Genomic DNA, 25,332 nt, shown 5'->3' on the forward strand with positions numbered 1-25,332 from the left:
AGATATTTGTTTAAAAGAGAGTGGAGGATAATAAGGAGGTCAAGAAGCATCGAAAGTAATTGAGAACAATAAGGGTATGAAAATGTAGTAAAAAAATGAAGGAATCAAAGGAAAAATTTGGGAATATATATATGAGAAATGTAAATACTAATTATCTGAGGTAATTGTAGAATTATAAGGGGAAAATTTGGGAATATATATATATGAGAAATATAAATGCTCATTATCTGAGGGAATTGTAGAATTGTAAGGAAAAAATTTGGGAATATATATATGAGAATTATAAATGCTCATCAAAAAAAGGTCACATTGCGATTCACTATAGTTATCGCTGCCAATAAATTCCAAATTTAAACCTTTAGCTCATATTATTTTCAAATTTAATATTGAAATAAGATTGAAAAATTCCAATAGTTGACCATAAACTAATATTTGTGTGACTTATTGAATATTCCATGAAAGTCATGAGAGTTAAATTTAATCAGGATTCTTTACACATACAAATACAATAATATAAGTAGACAAAATTATTAAATATTTTATTTAAATCTCAAAATTTTGATAAATTAACCTTGATTAAGGATTTAGATAAAAAAAATAATAATTTAGTTTTACTATATTAAATAAATGATATTTTATATAACAAACAACAATGTTTATATTCTTCTTTCGCAAAAATTATATTTATAAATATTAAAACATTCCGCGCGACATTTTTTGATCGTTTTTACGCTTGCGATTATGATTACCAACTCGACTTTTGTTTTGTTCCTTGTACTTAAAATTTTTATTTTGAACATTATCTCCACTTTTATTATTATTATTATCATTATTTTTGTTTGCTGTAACCTTTGAATTAATAATAATATCTTTCGCCTTATCATCAACAATTTCTTCCTCCTCACTTTCGTCATCCTCTTCGGAGCTACCTTCTTCTATATCGTACACGCCGGATTTCTTATTGATTAGTTGGGCGCTGTTTCTAAACCCAGTCTCATATACCGTATCATCGAATTCGTCTTCGTAATCTAGCACTGTTTGTCTATTGAAGCTTTTAAGTGATTTTTTTTAAAGATTACACAATTATTTGGGTATTTTTTCAGACTGAGCATTTATGAAATATGGTAAAATTTGTCTAATTTGAGCTCTTGATAATTCGAGCAACCCCTTAATTTGACCAAAATTTTGAGTCCAAATCCAATTCTTATAACTAAAGTCTTGATAAATTGAGTAACTATCTAAGTTGGGCAAATATCTTGGTACCAACGGTGCCTAAATTAGACTGATTTTACCGTATCGGAAAATAAAATGAGAAGGAATAGATTACTTTTTAAAGATATCTTCGTCGTGCTCATAATCATTCTCCGAATCAGATGGATCATTAAAAATATCAGCCGATCTTTGCGACAAATATTGCTTCGTAACTTCATTACCCTCTTTAGTATCAAAACGTTTTTGGATAGATCTATTTTTGATACTTCGATTAAAAATAAATAAATGGTGATTATATTTGAAAATATAGACACCCGTAAGTCTGGCACGGGTCTTAAATCCATGAAAATTGTCAAAAAAAATATCAACAAGTATGTAAAAATGAATAAATGATTCATAGTTTTTTGTACATTGTTTTATCAAAAAATTAATGTCTAAATAAAATTCATCTTGGTCACTTAATTTTCTGACCCACTCCGGATTTTTAAAACTCCCACTATTTTATGGCCAGCGTATAACGAGCTTACAGGTTCTTTATAAATTATTTTGAGCAGAACAAAAAAATAGACATTTAGCATGCCTAAGTCATTAATAATAATAAAATTCTTAAGGCGGCTATATCTATTGTCATTTTTAAAATCATGACTATCAAAAAAAAAATTTCTTTTTACTAAATTTTAAATTTTTCGGTCTTTGATTCCACGTTTTTGACAACGCTTTCCTCTTTGAATTGATTTTCCTCGGATAAATGAGGCGGTAGATTATTCTCCATTATACCATTTATGACCTTATATATAAAAAAATTTTTTTTTAACATATGTATTTAATATATTTTTTTTTCATGTAAATTGTTCAGTTATATGAGATGAAATTATTTCTAGAAAAACCTTTTGTGGAAAATAATACAAAAATAATACAATCTACCAACATTTTTGCGAAAATATTTCATTATCACAATCATATTATAACAAGGGACCCGGAACAAAGATAATCTTGAGTTCCTTTTCTTCCGGCCAAAGAAATAAGTACGAAAATTTATAAATGAGCCATAATATAATTATGCAATAAATTTAATTTTTTAAATATTTTTTGAAACGTTCCAAAAACTGTTCTAGGAAAGTTCCAGAGATGACCTTTCTCGTTCTTTTCATTTTCCATAATTTTCTCCAATTTCCGTTTCCTCCTTTTATAACTCATTTGTTAAATTGAGATTATTTTTAAAAAAATTAACTTTTCTTATTTAAATTTTATAAATAATTTTTTGAGTGTCTTCGTCATTTAGTTAAAATGATTTTTTAACAGTTTTTTTATATATAAATTTTAACGGTAAATAAATTTTCGCTAACATTTTCAGAGTTATTTTGGTAATAAACTAAATATTTCTTGATAAGATCAATTGACAAGTGCGGGAACATATCTAATATTAAGCCTATGTTTTCATCCATATTCTCATAGTTTGATTCGTTATCCTTGTTTTTATTAGCATCGTCGTGAGCGGATGAGGTTGAAGGAAAGTCTTCAATATTTTGATCGTTGTAATCGGATTGAAGCTGTTAAAGCATTTAGAAGAAAAATGATTTAATTATTGAAATAAAAAACACAAATAAATGGTATAATATGAAAAGTAAACTAAAATAAAAGAGTTTAAATAATGTCCTTAAAAGTTATTATAGCGTCTATGTTCCTGCTATTACATTTACGCCGAATTCATAGCGGGATCCGATCCGACAAGATTTAACAGCTGCTCGATTTTTTAAATCGAAAAATTGATCTCAATAAAGATATTTTAAAATGGCTCAACTGTTCGTGTTAAATGGTATCCCACTATGATTACAGTCTTATATAAATATTTAAAAAATGGAATAATACGTTATTATCTGCGAGACGCAAAATTAAACAAAGCTCTTTTCTTGAATCATCATCTAGGGACTTTTCCTGATTGGAAATATCGTCATAATGTATCAATATCTCATTTTCTACCCAATGCTTGCTATTCAATTTTTTGGTCCATCTAAAAATTTATGAAAAAAAATACACTTTTTGTCAATTAACTTTTTTGCTATATTTAATAAAACTATTTAAATTTTTGCGCCAAAATAATAAACTTACCGTCCTAGATCATTGAAATTAGCTATAATTTCCCGACGAAATTTGTGGGTATGCGTGTTTGGACAGGAAAATTTCATAACATTAATCCCTAAACTCAATGAAAAAATTCCTACCTAATTTAAATGGTGTTGCAACGGTTATTAAAGAAGAAAAATGGCTAAATAATTTGTTTTGAAAAAAAAAAATAGGCAGCCAGAATATTACGAAAACCGATTTAATAACAGTAACTTTTATATGCCGTTTTCACTTTCGATGTATTTTGCAGTAGACATATAGAGGATAAGAGTTGTTAAAAAGCATAATTCGGGTCGATTTTTAAATACGACTCGATTATGATTTTAGCCAAAATAATATTAAATAAGCCTCGAGATTTGGCAAATAGAGATCCAAGCCTTTCTAACTAGCTATGAGCAAAATCTCTAGTCCTATATAGTTTTTAAAAATCGACCCGAATCAGGCTTTTTAACAACCCTATACAGAGGATATTCAATTTCGAATTCGATTGAATATTGGTGATTCGAAACAATAAATCTATTTTTGTAAGTAAAATATTCTTTCCTTCCATTCTTAAAATGTGATGTGAACGAATGTTCGAATGATCGATCAATGTCATTAAACAACTAACAACTCGTAAAAACAAAAGAAAAAAATTACAAGCTGATTTTTTTTATTCCCATCCCTATTATTTAAAGGTCTGCAATGCCTGGCAAGACCTATGAGCAGGGTAACGTCTGGAAGCAAATTATTTAGACCGGGCGTGCAAAAAGTAGAGGTACCAAACGTACTTAATAGAGAATAGAAAAAAAAATTATTCTAGAGCCTAATTTTGTTAAAATAATATTTTTATCATGCTCATAATTTTATGAAACAATAGCAACTATGATCATTCATTCAAAAATACGAATATTTTTTTTTCCTTTTCCTACATTTTGTTTTTAATTGCTATAATAAGAAAACCGTGAAACCTTAATCCTTATTGGTTATTTCCATTTTCAGAATATTAAAATGCCGGCCGGGTAATCTTGCTTAAAAAATTGGACTGGACCAGATACAAATTTGGACTAGCCGAACCGGGCAAAAACTAAATTCTAAACGGGCGGCCTTGGAAATTTTGCCATTTGCTGACCTCTCCTTATAACACTAAACTTTTGATAAGTTATCGTTTTAAAAAAAACGATGGGTGATAAAAACAAAGGTAGCCATGGAAGAATTACGACGAGACGAAGATAATATGACGTGTATCCTTTGGCGCAAGAAATATTCCTGTCCTGCAACTAATAACATTAAAAAATTATTTATTATAAACATTCGTATCAACAACATTAGCTTCAAAGTGGAATAAGGTTAAGGGCACATAGGATAGATAGACACAATTCATGTTGAAAGAGTAAAGATTTTGGTTTAAGGCTGGGGAACGGGCAGGTACACACCGTTCCTGACCTACAAAATAACTAGACACTGATAACGTCTGATTCGTTATAACGGGCCTTATAGTCCTGATTACATTTTTACTGCCTTTTTTATTCTTGATTTTATTAAAAAAATATTCCAAAGCTTGTCATTTTTGTATTAAGAGAATGATATAGGTTTTTACATTATTAAAAAAAAATTAATTATTTAATTCATTTTTTGATATTTTGTTTGATGGCTTTATTATAAAAATAAAATGTGACTTGAATAAATATTAAAAAGTCGGATTTAAATCTATAAAAATCGTTTTTTCACCTTGCAATTTATATGATTTTTTTAAAAACATTTTAAAAAATCCTACAACAAAGTTTAAAAATAGAATCTCGTTTACAAATAAAGAGCTGTGCGTTATTCCAAAAAATAAAGCCGTTACATTTCATGTTACTTTATAAAAATAGTAATAACGTTACATTTACGTTATATGTTTGAAAATTGTTTTTTCTTATTCTAATTTTCTCTATAAATTTTTTATAGTTCAACATCTTCAGGCATAGTTTAATTCAATACATAAAAAATTATTATTTTATCATGGGAATTGGTCTTGACTTGATACTGATTTCCTCATTACATTGCTTATTTAAAGTAATTAAATACTGTATTTTTATTCATTTAGCCTTTAAGACGAAACTGTAAAATAAAAAAATAATACTCACTAGTACTACTCTAATAAAATTGAATAAATCCAGACAAATAAAAATAAATAAAAAAAGAATAATGAGATGCCCATATAATTTTTTCAAAGACTTATATTTTAATTATATAAATATTGGCCTAAACATTAAACAAAAATGATAAATTATAAAGTAATTAGTAATCTAAACTTTTCTCAATAAGTAACACTATTACCAAATTTATGGGGGAAAAGATAATGCCATTATAGCAACAATTACTTTTGTAATGCATTACTATTATAGTTGGGTAATTGCTATAATTTTATCCAATTTTTAGCTAGAGACAAAAAACTTCCCCTTAGCCTCAAGGTTATTAAAAATAAAGGAGCTCAAATTTGAAAGAAACTAAAATAAATATAAATGCTGTAATGTCAATGGATTTTCTACAGCATGCACCTGTAGGATCCAAATTAGCCAATATTTAGTCACTACCCAATTATAATTTATATAACACTAGCTATAAGTGTACCTGGGAAAGGGAATCAATGTGTTATGAATGAGATCACAAAGAAAATCAGTTTTAGCTTTAGTTTTAATCATTTCCTTCTCTGAAATTTTGATTAAATATGCATGACATAAATCTTGAAATGTTTTGACAATAATATTTTTTATAGTTTTTAAATATTTGTTGACTCTGATCAGTTGATGACTAAAAAAAACTGTTAAATTAAAATAGGTCATATTAAAAAATTACTTATTAATATGGGTGTTTTTATTTAATTTGATTGAATATTGAATGGGTAATATAATAGTTTGATATATAATGGCTAAACTAACTTTAAATTTTATTTTATTAAAGAATATAAATTCATACCATTTAAGAATTTTCATTTCCTGAATAAATAGTACTAATAATTCAGTACATATGATTGATATATTTTGTAAGGCATGCAAGGTTTCTAATAGCAAATATAACAATTTGGTCAATTTTTCAAAATTATTATAATCATTTATATCAATGTTTGATAAGTCATTAAAAATATCAGGTAGAATCTTTTTTTAAAATTACTATAAAATATATTAATATTAATAAACTTTATTAAATATGCAGCTTGCCATGTTTTCAATATTTGTAAAATATCTGGGTTGCTTATTAATGATATTAGATATCATTTTGACTAGTAAATTTTTGTTAATTGAACTACTTCCATATATAGCACATAAATCAATGATAACATTTGAGTTAAATATCAAGTAATTATGTATTAAGTTAGCAAATACGTTTATTGCATCAGTTTCAGCATTTTGCTTATCAAATTTCTATAATTTTTAGATATATTATAAAAAAAAGATTAAAGGATAATACATTTTGTTGTAATATATATTCTTTTAGCTCCTTGTGTGTTGATAATCGTAAATAAATTAAAAAAACATAATGATAAATTTTTTTCTCTAATTCTATCATATCATCTCTATAATTAATTTCATTGTCAATTTCATAGAATCTACATGAGAAAGAATAAGTTTATTTGCTTTATTTATATACCTAGGAAATAATTCTAAAAATTGTTTTAGAAAAATTTTAAGATTTTTGTCATATATTATATGATTCCAAAATATAATAGCAGGCAATTTTAATATATTCTCCAATGAAGTTTCAATATCTTTGGTATTTTGTAACCACTCTTCGGCGAAACAATTTAATCTCATTTTATGGTAATTATTAAACAAGGATTCATAATTTAGTGATGGAAAGAGATATGTCGCATTCAAATGACTTATGTCCTATTATATTTATGTAAATTTTAATATAAAAAATAGCGGTCATTGTAAAATATAATTAAATTGTATTTAAAACATACAATAATTGAAGTGGAATTGAGGGTAACTTTATTTACAGTCATCTGTAATAATTTAAAATACCATATGATTATTCAAACATAATGTGCATAAAATACTATTACGTGACATCCCAACATGTCATAATATGTCAGCTGTTATTTTTCCATCACATAAATCTGACAGCTACATTACAATTATTCTGTTTAATTTTTTTTTACTTATTCTATTAATTTAGACATGCCCGTCGAAACAGGTGTTTTAAATGATAGATCAATATCTCCCAATGAAGAGTAATGATTATCTTATCATAATTTTATATATATATATATATTGATACTAGATTTAACTTAACATTTAATTCAGCCATGTGTGTTCGATGTGGAGATGGATTTGAAACTGATGAAAAAATTGTCAATACTAATGGAGAACTCTGGCATCAAAATTGTTTTGTGTAAGTTCCCAATAATTATATCCTAAAATATATAAATTTTATTAGATGTGCCCAATGTTTTAGACCATTTCCAGAAGGAATATTTTATGAAGTAATTTAATTTATTATAGCCTAAATATATTTTAAAATACTAGTATGAAGGGAGAAAATATTGCGAACATGACTTTCATGTGCTCTTTGCCCCTTGTTGTTCTTCTTGTGGTAAATTTATAACAAAAAAATTACGTTTTATTGCACAAATTGTTAGTTTAAACCTATACTTATAGATAATATATATTTTCAAAATAAAATGATTTCTTCATTTAATATTTTAATATATAGAATCAAAATTTTTCTGACTGAAAAACTATAATTTTTTATTTCATAATTTTAGGTGAATTTATTGTTGGAAGAGTCATAAAAGCTATGAACAGCAATTGGCATCCTGAGTGTTTTACTTGTAACAATTGTCAACTATTGTTAGCTGATGTAGGATTTGTTAAAATTGGAAACAAGTTAATCAAATTGGGTCATTCCATATCATCAATCAAAATTCACTATTTTAAAAATTCCTTTTATTTTATATACAGTTGCATATATTTTGGCAAAAATTAACCCTCCTACTTTTGGAGATTAGCAGGAATAAAATGGAGGAAGATTTCATTATTTTACAAGTGTCATTTTCAATTAATTTATCAATAACTAAAAACAAACTATTAATAATAAATTTAATAACAAGTAAATTACATACCATTAGGATTGTTAAAAAGCCTGATTTAGGCTGATTTTTAAAAACAAGCCTAATCCAATTTTATCCTAAATAGGATTAAATGATATTTTGGCTATAATCATTATTGGGTGGTTTATAAAAATCAAACAAATTGGGCTTTTAATATTTGAAAATACCACTTAAATAATTTTTTATTCCTTGGTGGTTTCTTTTTTTCCCAGAACAATATCTGTTGCCATTATGCAACTTATTTAGGGTAAAATAAAATTAAACAACTTTATTTAATCTAATATATTTTTTAAATTGTACGATATAAAAATTTCCATAATATATCCTATAATATAAACATTGCACTATAATTATTTCTGCATAATTTTAAACCTCCATTCAATAAAAAAAAAGATTAATCTAATCATAATCATTTCCTTCTTATATGTGTTTTAGCCAACCTCCAATAATACTAGCCAACAAATCCCCATACAAAAATAGAACTTGCCTCAATGTTTATTTATATTAACCCCAATAAATATTATTTAATGAAATATAAACATACTTAACCTAAAAATAATTTAACTTCAAAAAAAATATAAATTAATAAAATACAAAATTATAAATAATTGATAATTATAATAGCCCTTCCCCATCTATTTAAACTCCTTAACTTCCCCTCCTCTCCAAAATATAACACACAATCCTGTGGTCAATTCCAAAAAATTTCTGTACCAATATGGGATTGATATTTATTGCTGAGGCTAGTGGGAGAGACTGAATATCTATGGAATAATTCACTACTTTTACTCTTTATTCAACTTCTATCAAATCCAAAATAATAATCAAAATATAATCAAAAAAATCATCGGTCAATAAATAATAAAATAATTTTCGAAGAATCCAAAATATCCAAAACTCAACTTTTTTGAATTAACAATGTATATATATATATATATATAAAATTAAACAATTTTCGACGAATTAAATATATAAAATTTGCATATTTGAATATATATATAAAATTTATAGAAAAATATTATGTTCAATTTAAGATTATTTACATAGACAAATTACCCCAAAAATATTATCTTCGTCTACCATTTATTTATGAATAATCACTTTTCCAAATTAACATTCGAATTTGCATATACAACAATTTCAATAAATATTTTCTGGTTCTCACCACATCGATCCTCTATGTTGCTGCTATGCCTTCTTAATTTCATGTCATCCTCCCTGAGTATTCGCCATCCTGTTTATTTAAGGTCCGTTCGTCTCGTCCCATTTCCTTTCACCTCCTCTATGGACTTAATATTTGCAGATGGTTGAGGGCCTCACTTTAAAATACGTTTTTTCTCTGGCAATTTATTTAGGCTGGTCACGCCTCCCATAACGCATAATTCCGAAAATATCGCTCTTCTATCGCAATGGTTCTCACCACCCGATGCAACTTCTTACCGACTATCTATCGTAGCTCTCCAATAGTTAGTCTAGTTTTTCGATTGTCATCTGATATTATTTATAACCACTTCTCCTCTTGCCCGCCCGCTAGCTCTCCTTGACTTCTTATTCTTTTTACATTATCCATTTAACATAAAAGTATACCTATAAATACGAATCAATCGAATATACATATTTTAAATCGAATAATTCTATATATTCATATTCGTACAAATAAGAAAAAAAATATATGGTTGTGGAAATAAAGTAAAAAGATAAAAAGTTCCGCAAGGGATATATTGCATTTACGAATAATTCGATCGAATAAAAGATGAAAAGATTCTTAATTCGTATTTGTACAATACGAATTGAACCAAATAACGAATAATTTGTTTTAGATATATACTTCAAATTCCAGAGGCGAGGGGTCAGTCTCATATTTTTCCATTTGTTATATATATATATATATATATCATAAATATGTCACTATTATGTTTCATGATGTCTAAACAGCCCAATACCGTAGCATTGCATTTGTTTTAAACACGCTTGTAAATTTCATTAAAAAATTAATTAGCCAGGATTACCCAATGTTTACTTTATATTTTTCTGGTGGATCACTGGCTCAATTCAAAAACCTAAACACCCTTTAAGTACATGTCATAACCAGCAAAATATAACATTTTCAGTCGTTGCGCACGCTATGATAATGGTGAAAAGTTACCAGCGAGGGCCAGATGGCAAAAGCCTTATTCTGATTAAATAACATCACCAAATGGACTGACGATGAATTTTTTTTTAAAAAAAAACAAACGATATAGACATATCTCCAAAGGTATAAATGTTCGGAGGGCTAATTTTTTTTACCTTAGCGTGTGAGCTAAATTTTGTAAAAATCTTAGAGCTGGTGGGGAAAATAGGGCTTTTTGTGATCGATTTTCCTACTTTATATTATTTTATAAAATATTTTATTTTTCAATAGGGCACTCTGCAAAGAATGCAGCAACAAAGAAAAAATTGATGGTCAGAGGAAAATGACATGTCATAAATGCAAGTTTGTTTAAAAAAATATATATATTTCGGCCAGAGATGCACCGATACAAATCCAGTATAGACCGATATTTTTTTTATTCCATAAAAAATGCTTTCAAATTTTTTATGAAATTCATTATGACTTTTTGATTTATTTTTCTTGTACGTGTAATACTTCTTAAAAAAGTCAATTCTGCCATAAAAATTTTAGGATTATGAAGAAAATAGTTAAACGAACGCATTTCTTTATTATTAATATCAGTTTTAATGATGGTTATTATTTAAAAGTTGTGTTCAAAATCTGATTTTAAAAATAAGAATGAAAATCGTTTGTTAAATTTTTTGAAATTTATAAAATTTTCTTGGAAATATATTTTGGACATGTTTTTATATTTCAAAACAAAAAAAACTTAATTTATTTATTTTTATTAGATTTTTCGAAATTCGTAATTATGGAAAAAAATAGTTTTGGAGACAACCTAAAAAAGGTTAAAATATTAGGGATTCAATAAACAGTATAGATGGAGTCTTGCTATTTTTACTTTTAATTAGTCAATTTTCCTTCTTCTTATCTGTTTAGAAATTTATAAATTGATTTTATTTTCTTATAAAATTATTGGTATTTTCTTAAAAAATTATAGATTTAATTAAGGGATTATTATTTTAAAGTATCAGCTTGAATTAAAAGTATCGATCGATCCCAAGAGTATCGGTGCATCCATGATTTTATCTAAAGAATTTCAATTTTTATAAAATTTAAACATATATTTTTTATTTGTAGAAGTATTATAGATGAACCATTTCTCTTATACCAAAATGAACCATATCATCCTTACCACTTTAATTGCAAATCGTGCGAGTATACTATAGATATACACTTTAACATTTCATTTTCGTCGGCTGAGTACTAGGGTATTCCATATCCATTTATTTTTTTTGATAAATAAATTCTTTCAGTATTATATTAATTATATATCCACAATAAAAATGTTAAAATATAATCTGGAATCATCTTTTATTTCTATTGATTTATGGCGTTATCCTATTTAGAATACAAGAAATCAGGGTTTAGCATTTGACCGGTCAAATATGATTCGGTCAATTGGCCGATACTAGAACCGTCAAATGTGGTCAAATTCAAATAAATGTTTTTTAAGACAATATAAACTTTATTTTATATATAATAAATATCTAATATTAAATTATTATTTTAAAATTCTATAATCGGAGAAATCTCCAACTATTTCAACAGCTGCTTTCTGGCATATTTGTATTTGCTCCTTACATTTTATTGACAATGCCCATTGTTTGGATAATTGTTCATAATGTGATATAAATTGGCAATTACAATTACTAATATTTTCTCAAACCATGCTTTAGCAAAATTATATATTTAATTATATATTGAGATCCAGTAATTAATGAGAAAAATTATTTTATTTTAATATTTTTAAGTGAAATTCTAATTTTTTAATATGAAAATCTTATATTTTAATATACAATTATAATTAAATCGATGAATATATTTTTTAATAAATTATAACCTAATTAGATTGATATGCATGTTTTAAATACATATTTGATAATTAAATCAATATATTTATTCACCAATTATACTTTAGATATAACCGGACAATTGACCAACTTGCCAACCCTGCAAGAAATATTTTCATTTTTTATATGCTCTCCTTAACAATTTTTAAAATAAATGGATATAGAACATTATAATACTCAGCCCAAAGCATATAAATAATACCTAGACTGACGATTCGTTCATGATAATGCGTTGTATAATGCAAATCAGCTAAAGACCATGTGACATGCCATTTTGCTAACCTATATAGGATTCAGAATACTTTAAATTATTTGAATTTAGTCTGCTAAATATATATTTTCTTGCGAGAATAACCTTGGAATAATTGTCATAAAACATTATTTTACTTCGCTTACATTAAAATTAAAATTTTTTAAATATGCTATGGGTAACCAAAATGGTGTCCTCAGCCGTTTTCATTTGATGTACACTTTTAGAATTCATCGTCAATCGGTATTATTATTATATGTCATTTACTCAGCTGACAATTTTATATTTTGAAGACATATCTCATTTCTTTTGATTATAAAACAGAATTTAAATTATTTTCATACTTTAATTTATATGCCAGGAATATGGCAATAGCGCCTGCAGGAATATTTTAAGAGGAGGGATTTTTATTTCTCAAAAAAAATGTATAATGGTGGATATTTTGAAAAAATTAAAAATAATCTAAAAAAAATATGGTAGATTTTTAACGTATTTATACTTTTCTACGATCTAGTTGTCACGTGAACAAAGAAATGATGATCCTGAATTACAATTTTAAACATTAATATAAATTAATATTTGATTTGCCTTTTTTAAAATAATTTTTTCAATTTTATTACGAAAAATATCAGAGATAAAACATACACTAGGGATTTAGGATTTGTTTTCTAAAAATTCGGGGATATTAAATTTTGGCTATAAAAAAAATGTATATATTTTTATAAGCACATAATTTTAAGAATTGCAAATATAAATATTACAATTTAGTATAATGATTTCCCAGATAGGTCGAACCGAACCTCTTCCTGTGGGCCCCCATTAAATTTGTAATATAATAATATCTATCGATTCAAACTAATAAAAATAAGAAGAAAATTAAACTTTCTTTTTGGTTAGTAGTGGGAATTTTAGCCCTTAGTCTGAAAGTTTTTCTAAAAAATTTTTTTTAGAACTTCTCTCTATGTAAGAGAAACCCTTATTATATTATGATAGATGATTTTTCTTCTTGCCTCGCAATTGATTTATAATTAAAAATTATAGAATTGAGCTCAACGCCGACGCCAGAGAATATAAAACAGAATTGTATTGTTTGAAATGCTATGACCGACTCGGTGCAATACCTATATGCGGGGCTTGTAGGTAATTACTATAATTTTTTTTTAGCCTGTGCCGTGTGTAAGTTATTATAGGCTAGAAAACATAATAACCATATCTAAATTTATTGTTTATCAAGATTAGAGATTAGTTGAAAATCGCGGTATTGATCACTATCGGTATTAACTAAAATGACGGATTAACATTTAAGCATATTTATAGATTTGCAATTGATTCATTAAGGTGCATTTAAAAGTGAACATATATATAGGAGTCAACTGTTGATGCCACTTTGGGATCAGCGCGTTGACCAAATGGCATTTATTACATTCTTGTTTTAAAAAAAAGTTTTATTTCGTTTTCATATTTTTATTAGAATTAGAATTTTTTTTTTTAAATTATATAATTCAACTATAAATGCCATTTTTTTTGGTTTACTTTCAGACCACAAAAAAGTGTATAGACCTGATTTTGATTACCAAGTATGATACTTTTATAATAAAGGAATGAATAGTCAATAAAGGTTAGTATAGATATACCAACATTTTGATACATTTTTTATTTTCATACAAAAAATATAGGAGACCAATAGAAGAAGCTAGAGTTGTTAGAGCCCTTGGAAAGACCTGGCACCCGCATCACTTTGTTTGCGGAAAATGTGAACGTCCATTTCACGGTTCACGCCATTACACGTTCAAAGGAGTACCGTATTGCGAGACCCATTACCACGCTCTTTTCGGAAGTTCTTGTTTCCGTTGCGATAATATAATAGCCGGGGATGGTTAGAAAATTATTTTTGAGATATTAAAAATATCAATAGTCATCTTTGTAGGAGAGAAATCTAATTTAATTATTATGATGCATGTTACCTCCTCTCCTCCAGTATTGAACTAAACTTAAAAATAAAATTGCTTTTTACCTAGCTCTACCATTTCTTAATTATTTATCCTATATAGAGCCCTGAAAATTCAATCTTTTCTTTGTTCGAGCCCGGTCCTAAATATTTAACTATGGATTAAGTCCGGATTTTGATCTTCAAGAGTATTTTAACTTGAAAAATAACAGGCCTGAAAATTTTTCTCATAGATGGCACAAAGGTTAGGATAATCTATTATCAAAATCTCCATGCTAAACAACATTACCTTACTTATATATTGAGATAGCCGTTTTTAAAAATCGGCTCAAAGCCGTTTAGCAGCATATATATGGTGAATTCCAGATCAAATCAACAAAAAAAGTCTATTTTCAACCCGACCCCCTTCAATTTTTCTTAAATTTTGTATACTGGTAGTATATACTATAACTAAGAAAAAAATGAAATTTTACCTTCCAACACTGTTTACCCGCGAAGATATGGCCGTTTAAAGCACGGAAAAATGGTACATTTTTGACAAAATGCACCTCATTTATTTTCAAATATCTCGAGAAATAATTATGTTAGAAAAATAATTAAAATTTTATTTTGTATCTTAATAAAAGTTCTTTAAAATGACATAAAAATAAAAATGATGGACATTTTATTAATATCAAAAACCGGATGTGTAAAACCGGAAATGGCCATATAAAAAATAGGTATTTTTTTCAATTTTTTTTCTGTAGATAGATATCACACTGCTTTATATTTGTACAAATCAGACTGGGATGAAAATGGGTTTAGGAGTTATCACTCTTTATATGGCTAAAATTGAACAAATTTAACATTAATATCATCAGGTTGATTTAAAATTTATGTCTAAATGAGGGGCCCTTACTTTTTTTTATTTTATAAAAAAATTTTGAGAGGTGCCTGGGATAATGAGCTGTTTAAAACTTTAGTTAAATTTTATCTCGAAATTAAAATTACTTGACAAAATAATTTTAAATATTTTATTTAACATAAAATAATCTACCAAAATTGAAATTCAACAATAAATTTTCCCCCATATATTCAAAATTAAAAGAAATGCTTAATATATTATTTGACGAGAATTCTATAGATTATAAAACATTCAAACAATGGATAGCAGTTGATCGAAGTACCCTCGAAACACTGACAAAATCCGACGAATTTGTAGATTATTTAATTGAATGATTAACAATTTAATTCCTCATTTGTTTATATCTTCACGATAATCATTAATTCGAAACTTTTTAAATTTCAATTTAAATGTTGGCGAATTCTTAGTTATTGCAGACTTTTCAGAAAACTATGCATTTGTAGTGCAGAACCATGCACAAGGATTTAATCAGACCAATAATTAAGCCACTATCAACTCTTTTATAATTTATTACCGTGAGAACAACATAATAAAACATGTAAATTTAGTGGTTATATCAGATTGTTTAAAGCACAACGCATGTGCATTTTATTTATTTTAAAAATTGATCGTATTCTTGCAAGAAAGAAATTTATTATTTTTCTGTTGGAGCAGTAACCAATATAAAAATAAAAGATTTCATTAATCTCTACAATCATGAAAATGATTTTGGGATGAAGGCTGAGTGACATTTTAAGAAACCGCACAAGGTAAAAGTCAATGCGACATTTTGGGGGTTGTTACTAAACGGTTAGCAGTTCGAGCAAGCTTGCAACGTCCATGAACATCACATATTGACAACAATAGATTTATTTAACTATTCAAGAAATAATATCTATGGGGTAAATTATATATTTGTGAGTAATGAAGAATATATGAACATAGAAAGTCATCTTGAAAGCAGATTTTTGAGAACAAAGAGAATTTCTGGAACACAAAGTTCCAAGCTTATATTCCCCTGACGAAAACAAAAGTCATAATTTATTAAAATTTCTTGGATTATTATAATATATGATATATTTTAATTATAAATTTTTGATTGTATTACATGTAATGCAATTTGAGGCAAATATAGTTATAAATATGTTTAGAATTATTTTGTCAAGTAACTTCGAGACAAAATTTAACTAAAGTCTTAAACAAAGCTCATTATTCCAGCCACTTCTCAAAAATTTTGATAAAGATAAAAAAAAAGTAAAGGCCTGTCATTTAGACATAATTTTTAAATTAACATTATTTCATAACTATTCATTAAATTAAAATATGATGATATTAATGTTAAATTTGTTCAATTTTAGCCATATAAAGAGTGATTACTCCCAAACCTATGTTCATCCCAGTCTAGGATTTTGTACAAATATAAAGCAGTGATCTATCTACAGAAATAAAAATTTGAAAAAAAATACCTTCTTTTCTATGGCCATTTCCGGTTTTACACATCCGGGTTTCGATATTAATAAAATGTCCATCATTTTTTTATGTCATTTTAAAGAACTTTTATTAAGCTACAAAATAAAATCTTAATTATTTTTCTAACATAATTATTTCTCGAGATATTTGAAAATAAATGAGGTGCATTTTGTCAAAAATGTACCATTTTTCCGCGCTTTAAACGGCCATATCTTAGCGGGTAAACAGTGTTGGAATCTTATTTATTTTAAATATTAATTTAAATTTTGTTTTTTCGTAAACAATTAATGAATTTTTTTTGAAGAAATATCATTTTTTAGTAATATTCTTTTTCGGTACCGCCAAATTTTGTCAATTGAGTTTATAAATTTTTATGTCTAGTATATTTCTGTCACATAGAAATAAGTTAAAAATGAAACATCTGGATCATTAATTTTTATATTTAACGGACACAAAAAAGCTTTCGCCGCGTTAAACAAGTCATGGTGTCCCGAACATTTTTCCTGTTTTGGTTGCGACGTTAAAATGAATCAAAAGTCCAAATTTTTCGAAATCGACCTCAAACCCGTTTGTAAGAAGTGTTACGAAAGGTTACCTTCTGAATTCAAGAAACGGCTAACTAACAATACATCTTCTACTTAAAATGCCGCATTTCTTATTAATATTTAAACGCTTTAATTTATTATAAATATATATTTAAGAAATTTAAATATAAAACCAAAGACAATTGTAAATTAGTTGGGTTCTAAACGTCGTTTCTAGTCGAAATTGAATTAGGGCCAAATTATCCTTTACATATCAATACCTTTACACCCCACACTCCTCCACAATTAATTTTTTTTCTTCTCATGTAAAAATTACTAGAATTATAGTATTACTCTTTTTTTTATAAATATTTTTATATCCTGGAAACTTACACAAAGTATTTTTTTAAACTCTTTTTATAAATGATATCGGGTGGATTGTACTACATTTTTTATTTTAAAAAAGCATTTCATGTATTTCTCATCACATTAAATAAATTTAAACTTACCGTAGCCCACATCGGGCTTTAGCTCATATTAAGTTTAAGTAAAATCAAATAATTTATTTTTAAAAATATTATAAATCTCACAATCTACCTATATAAAAAATATTTGTATTTTATATAACTTTAATTATTATTGATGGATGGATAAGATAACTAATAAAAAATATCGAAGGAAAATAATTATAGATTTTTAAATATAATAGATGTGCAGATCCCTAATCTTTTCTCCAATCCTATATTTAGATTAGTGATATGCTCGGGCCTAATTTTATTTTATAATTGTTCGGCCCGATTGTAAAAATATATTTACACTTATTGTAGGCCTTTGGCTATATTGGATTTTTATAAAAATAATTGTGGGTTTTCACCTTTTCTAAGAATTTTGGATTATTGTTATTTTAAAAGTTATTAACTTTTATTAATTTTTCTTTCAAATTTTTCTTTAAAGTTTTATGTTGTATATATTGAGGTGGGGGGGGAATAAGAGGAAAATGTTATATAGTTAAAAAAGATATATAAGAACAGGCAAATTTGCCATTAAGGGGGATCCTCGTCACTCATGGTTACGCCCCTGATATATATTATATTATACAAATTTTTTGATATTATAAATTAATAAGCAATAATACAAATTTTATAGTCTATAAATACGTTCTAAAATATTTCAACTTAAGTATTAAATATCCAATCCAAAAAATTTAAATTAAATCATTCACAATCAAGTCTTTCAATTTCACATGCTATTTTATATAATTATTAAATAAAATAGTTACCCTAGCTTTAGGCTATGTTAATGACATTGGTGTTATGTTACACAATAAAAAAAAATTTTTAAACTATAAAATTAAATAAAGCACACATAAATTAATAATGCCAAAATAAAATGTAAATATGTAATCAAATTATTAAATAGTTATGTTAAATATCAAATATTTAGATGATCAAATTATCAATTGTCATGATTGGAAGAAGTAGCATAATATTTAGTATTATATAACATTATTTTTGTAAATATCAGCATTTTTTATTATTACTTGTAAAAATAAAATTTTTATTGTAATTATATATTTTATTAAAAACATACAGTTATTTACAATAATCATGATCAAATTTTTTTTGAATTAAACAACTATTTGTATTAATGTTATTTTACTATATTTGCGATTAAAAGTCTAATAAAATTAGAAAATAATATAATAATTTGCTTTTATTTTTGAGGAAGGAAAAAGAAGTTATTATTGAATAAATATAGTTATTATAAAAAGTGTAAAAAATTGAACAAAGGTAACCTATAATTTTGACATAAATTAGTTAGTTATTAATTATATCAGAGACCTGCAGGCCCAGGCCGTATAATTTTTTTAAAAAATTTATACAACATTATCAATTAGATATGGTTATAATGATTATATATAGTTATGATTAATATAATGTTGGGTGAAAGTTAACACTCATAGTATCTATTACATAATATAATTATAGTTTTCCTACCATGGAATAAATACGCAAATGATAATAGCAGTGACGAAGAGTCCATAGAAGCAAGGGAAGCATTGCTTCCCTTGAAATTTTTCTTACAAAATTTTTAAATAAACAATATAATCTTTGTACCCTTTGTAACTATGCTAAATAAACTAAACTGACTTCGACGTTAAAAAATTAATATAATTTTTATAACGTTGAAAAATTAATATTATTTTTTTACTATATTAAAAAATACTATTATTTTTACTACGTTAAAAAATACTATTATTTTTACTACGTTAAAAAGTTACTATTATTTTTACCATGAAAATTTACTATTATTTTTTACTACGTTAAAAAAATATACATGAGGGAAGCAAATTTAATATTGCTTATTTTTTAAATAAATAAAAAGAAAATCATGCCATGGTATTGTATAATTTTACCATTAAAAAAATAAGCATTGGGGAAGTAAATAAAAAAATGCTTATTTATTTAAGAAAGAAAAGAGAAAGAAATTTTTTTATATAATATTTTTTTCCTTACTTTTTTAAAATAAAAAATTTTTCGTTTTTAAAATCCTTAATTAATGTTTAATAATTGTAATTGTATAACATATGAGAGTTGATCAATATTTTTATATTTGCTCTATTTGATTTTGACTTTGGAATTATGCTGATTCGATTGATATTTTGCACATCGAATCCAATTTTACATAATTTTCAATACGAAATCAAAATTTGCGTCCATAATGTTTTCTATCATTAAATCATCGACTGCAATATGATTGACTCATTCGTGCCGTTTAACTGCCTTTGAAAAATTATCTGATATCGTCGAAAATGCCTATTATCATTCCAAAGCATATTTTTCCTTTGGGAATAATAAAGGCATGACCAACAATATCAGAGAATTTTTCAAAGACAATTACACATCACGAGTGAGCCATTCATATTGTTGTCGATGATTTAGCGATTAGAAAACATTATGGATGCAAAGTCGTATTGAATTTCTGATGGTTTCAAGTTTTGTAAAATATCGGTTTTGGTCTTCCTATTTCCAATAATCAAATCTTTTTGCATCAAAATTTCTTGAGCTAATATTGATCAACTGTTAATAAATTTTCAATTGGAATTCAGGAGCTTGTATTCCGTGGTGATGATGAATCTTCTAATTCAGTAAATAGTGGAAATTATATTTAATTAATTTATTTGCTCGCGGCAGAAAATTTAATATTGAAACATCATTTAGAAATAGTGCATTTTTTATTGGACTATCAAGCGATATTCAAAATGATTTGATTAATTCCATTTCATAAGTCTTACACCAAAAAATATTAAATTCGTCGAGTTAGATATTAGTCGATTCCAAATTATTAAAATTTCCCAAAATATTTATTAGATAATTTAAACGACACTTATTCTTAATTTTTCGACTTACACAAGCTGGAAATCGAATTAAAGGTAGTGTTTCGGGATGTTGAATTTAGAAAGAAAAAGTTAATGAAATACTTGATTTTTAATATGCACCGATTTGATGAAAAGTTTTATAAATTATGCAAATTCATCTTAATTTTGGCTTCAACAACAGCAATGCAAAACGGAGTTTTTCATCTTTAAAAAGAATCAAATCTTATTGCAGAAACAGGACGAGCCAAAATCGATTATCGAATCTATCTTTTATTTCGATTGAAAAAAAATTATTAAAAAATTAAAAGCTAGCTATAACTTTTATAATGCAGTACTTGATCATTTTACTCAAAAAATAATACCACTTATTTTTAAATCTTAATGTTTTGACTAAAATAAAAATAAAATTTTTTTTGATTGCTTCCCTAGTAGTGAACTTGACGCTTCGTCACTAGATAATAGGTATTAAATACATTATTATACAATATAAGTTATATTTTTTATTAATTAAAATATCAGTTTTATTTTTTTTATAAATACAATTAATATAGTATATTTATTCTTAAAATATTTATTTACACAAATTTTTTATAGTATAGAATAAAAATAAAATATGTAATATGTAGTGTTGTTAAACGGCTGTTTTGAGCCAATTTTTAAAAACGGCCATCACAGTATTTTATCCAGAAAAATATTACTTAAGCCTGAAAATTTTGTTCTTAGAAGGAGCAAAAATCTAGACTTATAGTGTTGAAATTTCGAGGCATTTTTGGCGAAAATATTGAGTTAGCCGTTTTCAAAAATCGGCGCAAAACGAGCTGTTTAACAACATTAGCTAATATGCTTGCTTATTAAATGATAATACTGGCCGAAAAATATGATAAAATACTGAATAGGTGAATTTTTTATAATACCAGGTTGAAATATAATTTTAAAAAATTCCGAACCGGTCCTAAAAATTTTTTTTAAAAAAATCTGGTCCGGACCCATAAATTTTTTTTAAAAAATCCGGGCCGGGCCTAAAATTTTCAAACCCGAGCCGAGCCGTGCAAATGGTGTACCTTTGCTGCAGGTCTCTGAATTATATAATTGTCATCGCTGACCTTATTTTATAAATAATCATGTACATTTTCATGTAAAATGCCAATCAACGATAAATATTGTTGATTGGTAGAAAATAGAAAATTTTATTATTAAGAAATTCAACGCCAATCATTTTGTTTTGTTGAATATTAAAAATTATTAATATTTTTTTGACCTTTGTGAAATTAAATACTTTGAAAAAATTATTTATTTTTTTTGGAAAAGTAACTTAAACTTCAATTTTTTTAAGACATACTTTGTTTTTTTTACCAATAATAATATTTGAAAATAAATTAAAATTGAATTGGTGCCGTGACCAGCATCTGAATTCTGATTAAATCAAATATTTAAAAAGAAAATTCTAGGACATGTTTCAGAATAAATTATTCTAATTGGGATTTATATACTAGACAGGGTTCTTAATCAATTATTCTAATTTGGATATAAAGGTAAAAATTTTTTGTCTTATATTTAATTTAATTTAATTTAGACACAACGCAATTTTTTTTGTAAATATTAAAGGGTATAAGGTAAAAAAAAATATTATAAAAATTGGGTTATATTATTAATTTATTTTATTAATAAATTATTTTATTTTAATAATAAATATTATTTTATTTTAATAATAAATTATTTTATTTATAATATATTTCTGAAAAGTTGACAACTCTTATAATTTATAATAAAGAAATATTTTTTTTAATTATAAATTTAATAAAATTTTGTCCACTAGTTAGCGTTAAATATTTAAGTATCTTTTTATAAAAATTTTTGATTGGAAAAAACTGTTTATAATAATTAAGTATATATTTAGACGAGCTTAAATATAAATTAATAATTATTGGTTTAAATTTTTTACTTAAAACCGTATTTCGATTATAATTTTGCAAACACCTTAAAAATGATTTTTTTAAAATTTTTTTATAATTAATGAATTCTGTTGAAAATTATTGTAAAAATTATTATAACCATATCAAAATTTAACCACTCCTTTACTCCATAACTGAATAAGGAAGATAAACTTTCAATTCACCTATCGTTTTGGTTTTTATAATTAAGGTCAATTAGTATAAACTTTATTATTCTGGTAATTGTAGGGTATTAAATCAAAATTATCGAAAATGTTAACATTAGTATTTTTGGTTCAAAAAAAGGAAGGAAAGATGCTTCCAAGGTTACCAAAATCATTTTCCTCATGGAATGTTAATCATCATTTGTTTTGCGCGTGTCAGAAAATTAGGATTGTAAAGGCTCGATTTTGACAAACTGGTAACCCAACCCAATGTTTTAACCATTACTCAAACCTAATTTTGTTCATAGATGGTAGATAGGTTTGGTCATCTATTAACAAAATCTCGAGGCTTGCAAAATAGTAATTTGGAAAATCTTAATTTAAAATTGGCGAAATCGAGCCGTTTAACTATTTAAAATAATTGATGTATATATGCGAAATTCTGGTAAGTTTATATTATTTTTTTATATATATTATATTTATTCATATATGTGGAAGTGACACATGTTTTAAGACAGATTAATTTGTATTTTGCATCGTTGAATTTAAATCAGATTCTGACACGCCACTTTAATTTTCCATATAAGAATTTTTATAAATAAATTAAAATCAAAAAAAAAAAATTCAAATAGTTTTTCATAAAATTTTAATATATAAACATATTTATAGGGGAAACACAAAATAGTATGTTGTAAGCTAATTTGTATGTTAGCGGCAATAAATTTCTGGTAAAATCAGATTTTTAAATTTAAATTAACGCGTTCAAAAAATGATTTAAAGTTGAAAAATGACAATTGCCGCTAACATTGATACACATTCAAATGAATGAATCATCAGTTTAGGTAGTATAATCATTGGAATAATGGAATACAAAATAAAATATTTGTATATGAAAGTTTTTTATAACCAAAAAAGCATCCAGCCCATTTTTTTAATAGCCGATAATCATTTATAATTAACGCGAAATATCGGCCGCTCAAACGTGCTTAGATTATTAAATACATAATGTTAAATTATCGTTTAGCGATTAATTGAGCTTTGTTGGAAAGATATTTCGGTTACTACAAACGAGGACTAATATATCGTCGCCTGAGAAATAGAATATTCTATCTCCACATTTTGTAATTTCACAGGGAAGTAATTTTAAAAAAATTAAGTTTCTATTGTTTTCAATAGGATGGTTAACCTTGTATCAAATTTAATTGAGTTATTTTAAAATATTTCGGATTTTTTAATGTAAATAAAATGAATGGTAAAATTATAAAAAATTGATTTATGTAGAAAGTCATTTGTGAAAAAAAATGGATATAGAATAATCTAATTCTCAGGCCACGATATGTAGTATGCATTTTTTTTAAAGCAAAGTATCTCTTTTTGGTTTATTTAATATTTTTAATTAATGCTTTTAAATTTATGAAAGAAGTATTTAATAAAAAAATAGCGACTTTCCATTCATAGGTCTAGAAATATAGATCAAATTTATTTTTATAATTCATGGCTCAATGTTGTCTATTTATTAGAGCTGTGTCGATCATATTTAAAGCCGATCCGATATTAGGATTGATTTTTAATTCATCATCTAATCTTTAAAAAATCAACTATAGAATATAGGCATAACAAGACATAATTCTTTATATTTCCCCGCTTCTCGTGGCCAAGGCGATATTTGGATACTTGACGAATTATCTCCAATGACTAAATGTATTTTTAATTCCCCAAAAATTAATCAATTTAAATGAGACTCGTTAAATATTTTAAAATCCTTTTCTTGTTGAAAATAAAGTAACAAAAAAAATATAACATCTTATTGTAAGCTATTCTATAATTTCTCAAAATAGCTCGACTTTTTAAGCATTTCAAATAAAATGAATTAATATTATTAGAAAATTAAGATTTTATATAGAATAACTTAAAACGATAATAATTTTAGATCGGGTTTTATTTAAATAATCGGCCCAAATCCAATATCTAGTATCGGCACAGCCCTCATTTTTAAAAAAAAATTTATGGTAATTAATTCTTTGATTAAAAAGTATTATATTTAAAAAAACATTAAATTTAAAGGCGTTATGTTTTTGTTAAATTAAAATTTCAACGTATTAGATGGAATTTTTTAAAAATCGAAATTTTAGAAATGACAATTAGGCAACTAATTTTTTAGCCGCTACCAAATGTCGAAAATATTTACATTAAAGCAATTTTTTATCAAATTATAGTATCCAAACATTATTTTAAAGAAATCCATTTTTAAAAAAACCTTTTAATTTTTAATTAAAATGTGTCAAATCTATTTGCTCTTCTTATTCGTATACATATAAAATAAGTTCGTTCAAAAACCTTTCTATATGTCATATTGGGATCC

The 25,332-nt window shown here is 25.6% G+C and overlaps 2 protein-coding genes across 3 annotated transcripts; one reads left to right on the forward strand and one right to left on the reverse strand.

The window, feature by feature from the left end:
* Positions 1-514: 514 nt before the first annotated feature.
* LOC135930089 (activating signal cointegrator 1 complex subunit 2-like) lies at positions 515-7,384 on the reverse strand. Its single transcript, XM_065466874.1, has 12 exons — positions 7,265-7,384; positions 6,949-7,187; positions 6,769-6,907; positions 6,498-6,722; positions 6,277-6,455; positions 6,157-6,234; positions 5,932-6,111; positions 3,082-3,223; positions 2,559-2,762; positions 1,884-1,999; positions 1,328-1,477; positions 515-1,051 (listed from the first exon to the last, which is right to left on the reverse strand). The coding sequence occupies exons 1-12, from the start codon at positions 7,304-7,306 to the stop codon at positions 694-696; spliced, it is 2,052 nt and encodes a 683-aa protein (XP_065322946.1). The 5' UTR covers positions 7,307-7,384; the 3' UTR covers positions 515-693.
* Positions 7,385-7,440: 56 nt separating this feature from the next.
* On the forward strand, positions 7,441-18,195 carry LOC135930090 (LIM and senescent cell antigen-like-containing domain protein 1). 2 transcript variants are annotated; one of them, XM_065466875.1, is made up of 10 exons: positions 7,441-7,534; positions 7,585-7,695; positions 7,741-7,786; positions 7,830-7,896; positions 8,069-8,189; positions 10,818-10,889; positions 11,649-11,726; positions 13,713-13,811; positions 14,348-14,547; positions 17,433-18,195. In XM_065466875.1, exons 1-10 carry the CDS (start codon positions 7,482-7,484, stop codon positions 17,612-17,614), a joined length of 1,029 nt encoding a protein of 342 aa, XP_065322947.1. In that variant the 5' UTR covers positions 7,441-7,481; the 3' UTR covers positions 17,615-18,195. The 2 variants fall into 2 exon arrangements, with proteins under 2 accessions (XP_065322947.1, XP_065322948.1); XM_065466876.1 differs by having other exon boundaries at positions 7,477-7,534; positions 7,608-7,695; positions 17,433-18,194.
* Positions 18,196-25,332: the final 7,137 nt, after the last annotated feature.

The sequence above is a fragment of the Gordionus sp. m RMFG-2023 genome, chromosome 5, assembly GCF_954871325.1.
Source record: "Gordionus sp. m RMFG-2023 chromosome 5, tfGorSpeb1-WG-v2, whole genome shotgun sequence".
Lineage (NCBI taxonomy): Eukaryota > Metazoa > Nematomorpha > Gordioida > Chordodea > Parachordodidae > Gordionus > Gordionus sp. m RMFG-2023.

Excerpts from the sequence above, each read along its gene's own strand:
- LOC135930089 (XM_065466874.1), bottom strand. The coding sequence starts at position 7,306 with ATGACTGTAAATAAAGTTACCCTCAATTCCACTTCAATTATT. Across the intron at positions 7,188-7,264 it reads TCAATTCCACTTCAATTATT|GACATAAGTCATTTGAATGC; the intron begins GTATGTTTTAAA and ends TAAATATAATAG. Across the intron at positions 6,112-6,156 it reads AAAAACACCCATATTAATAA|TCATCAACTGATCAGAGTCA; the intron begins GTAATTTTTTAA and ends AGTTTTTTTTAG.
- LOC135930090 (XM_065466875.1), top strand. The coding sequence starts at position 7,482 with ATGCCCGTCGAAACAGGTGTTTTAAATGATAGATCAATATCTCCCAAT. Across the intron at positions 7,897-8,068 it reads CCCTTGTTGTTCTTCTTGTG|GTGAATTTATTGTTGGAAGA; the intron begins GTAAATTTATAA and ends TCATAATTTTAG. Across the intron at positions 13,812-14,347 it reads CCTATATGCGGGGCTTGTAG|GAGACCAATAGAAGAAGCTA; the intron begins GTAATTACTATA and ends CAAAAAATATAG.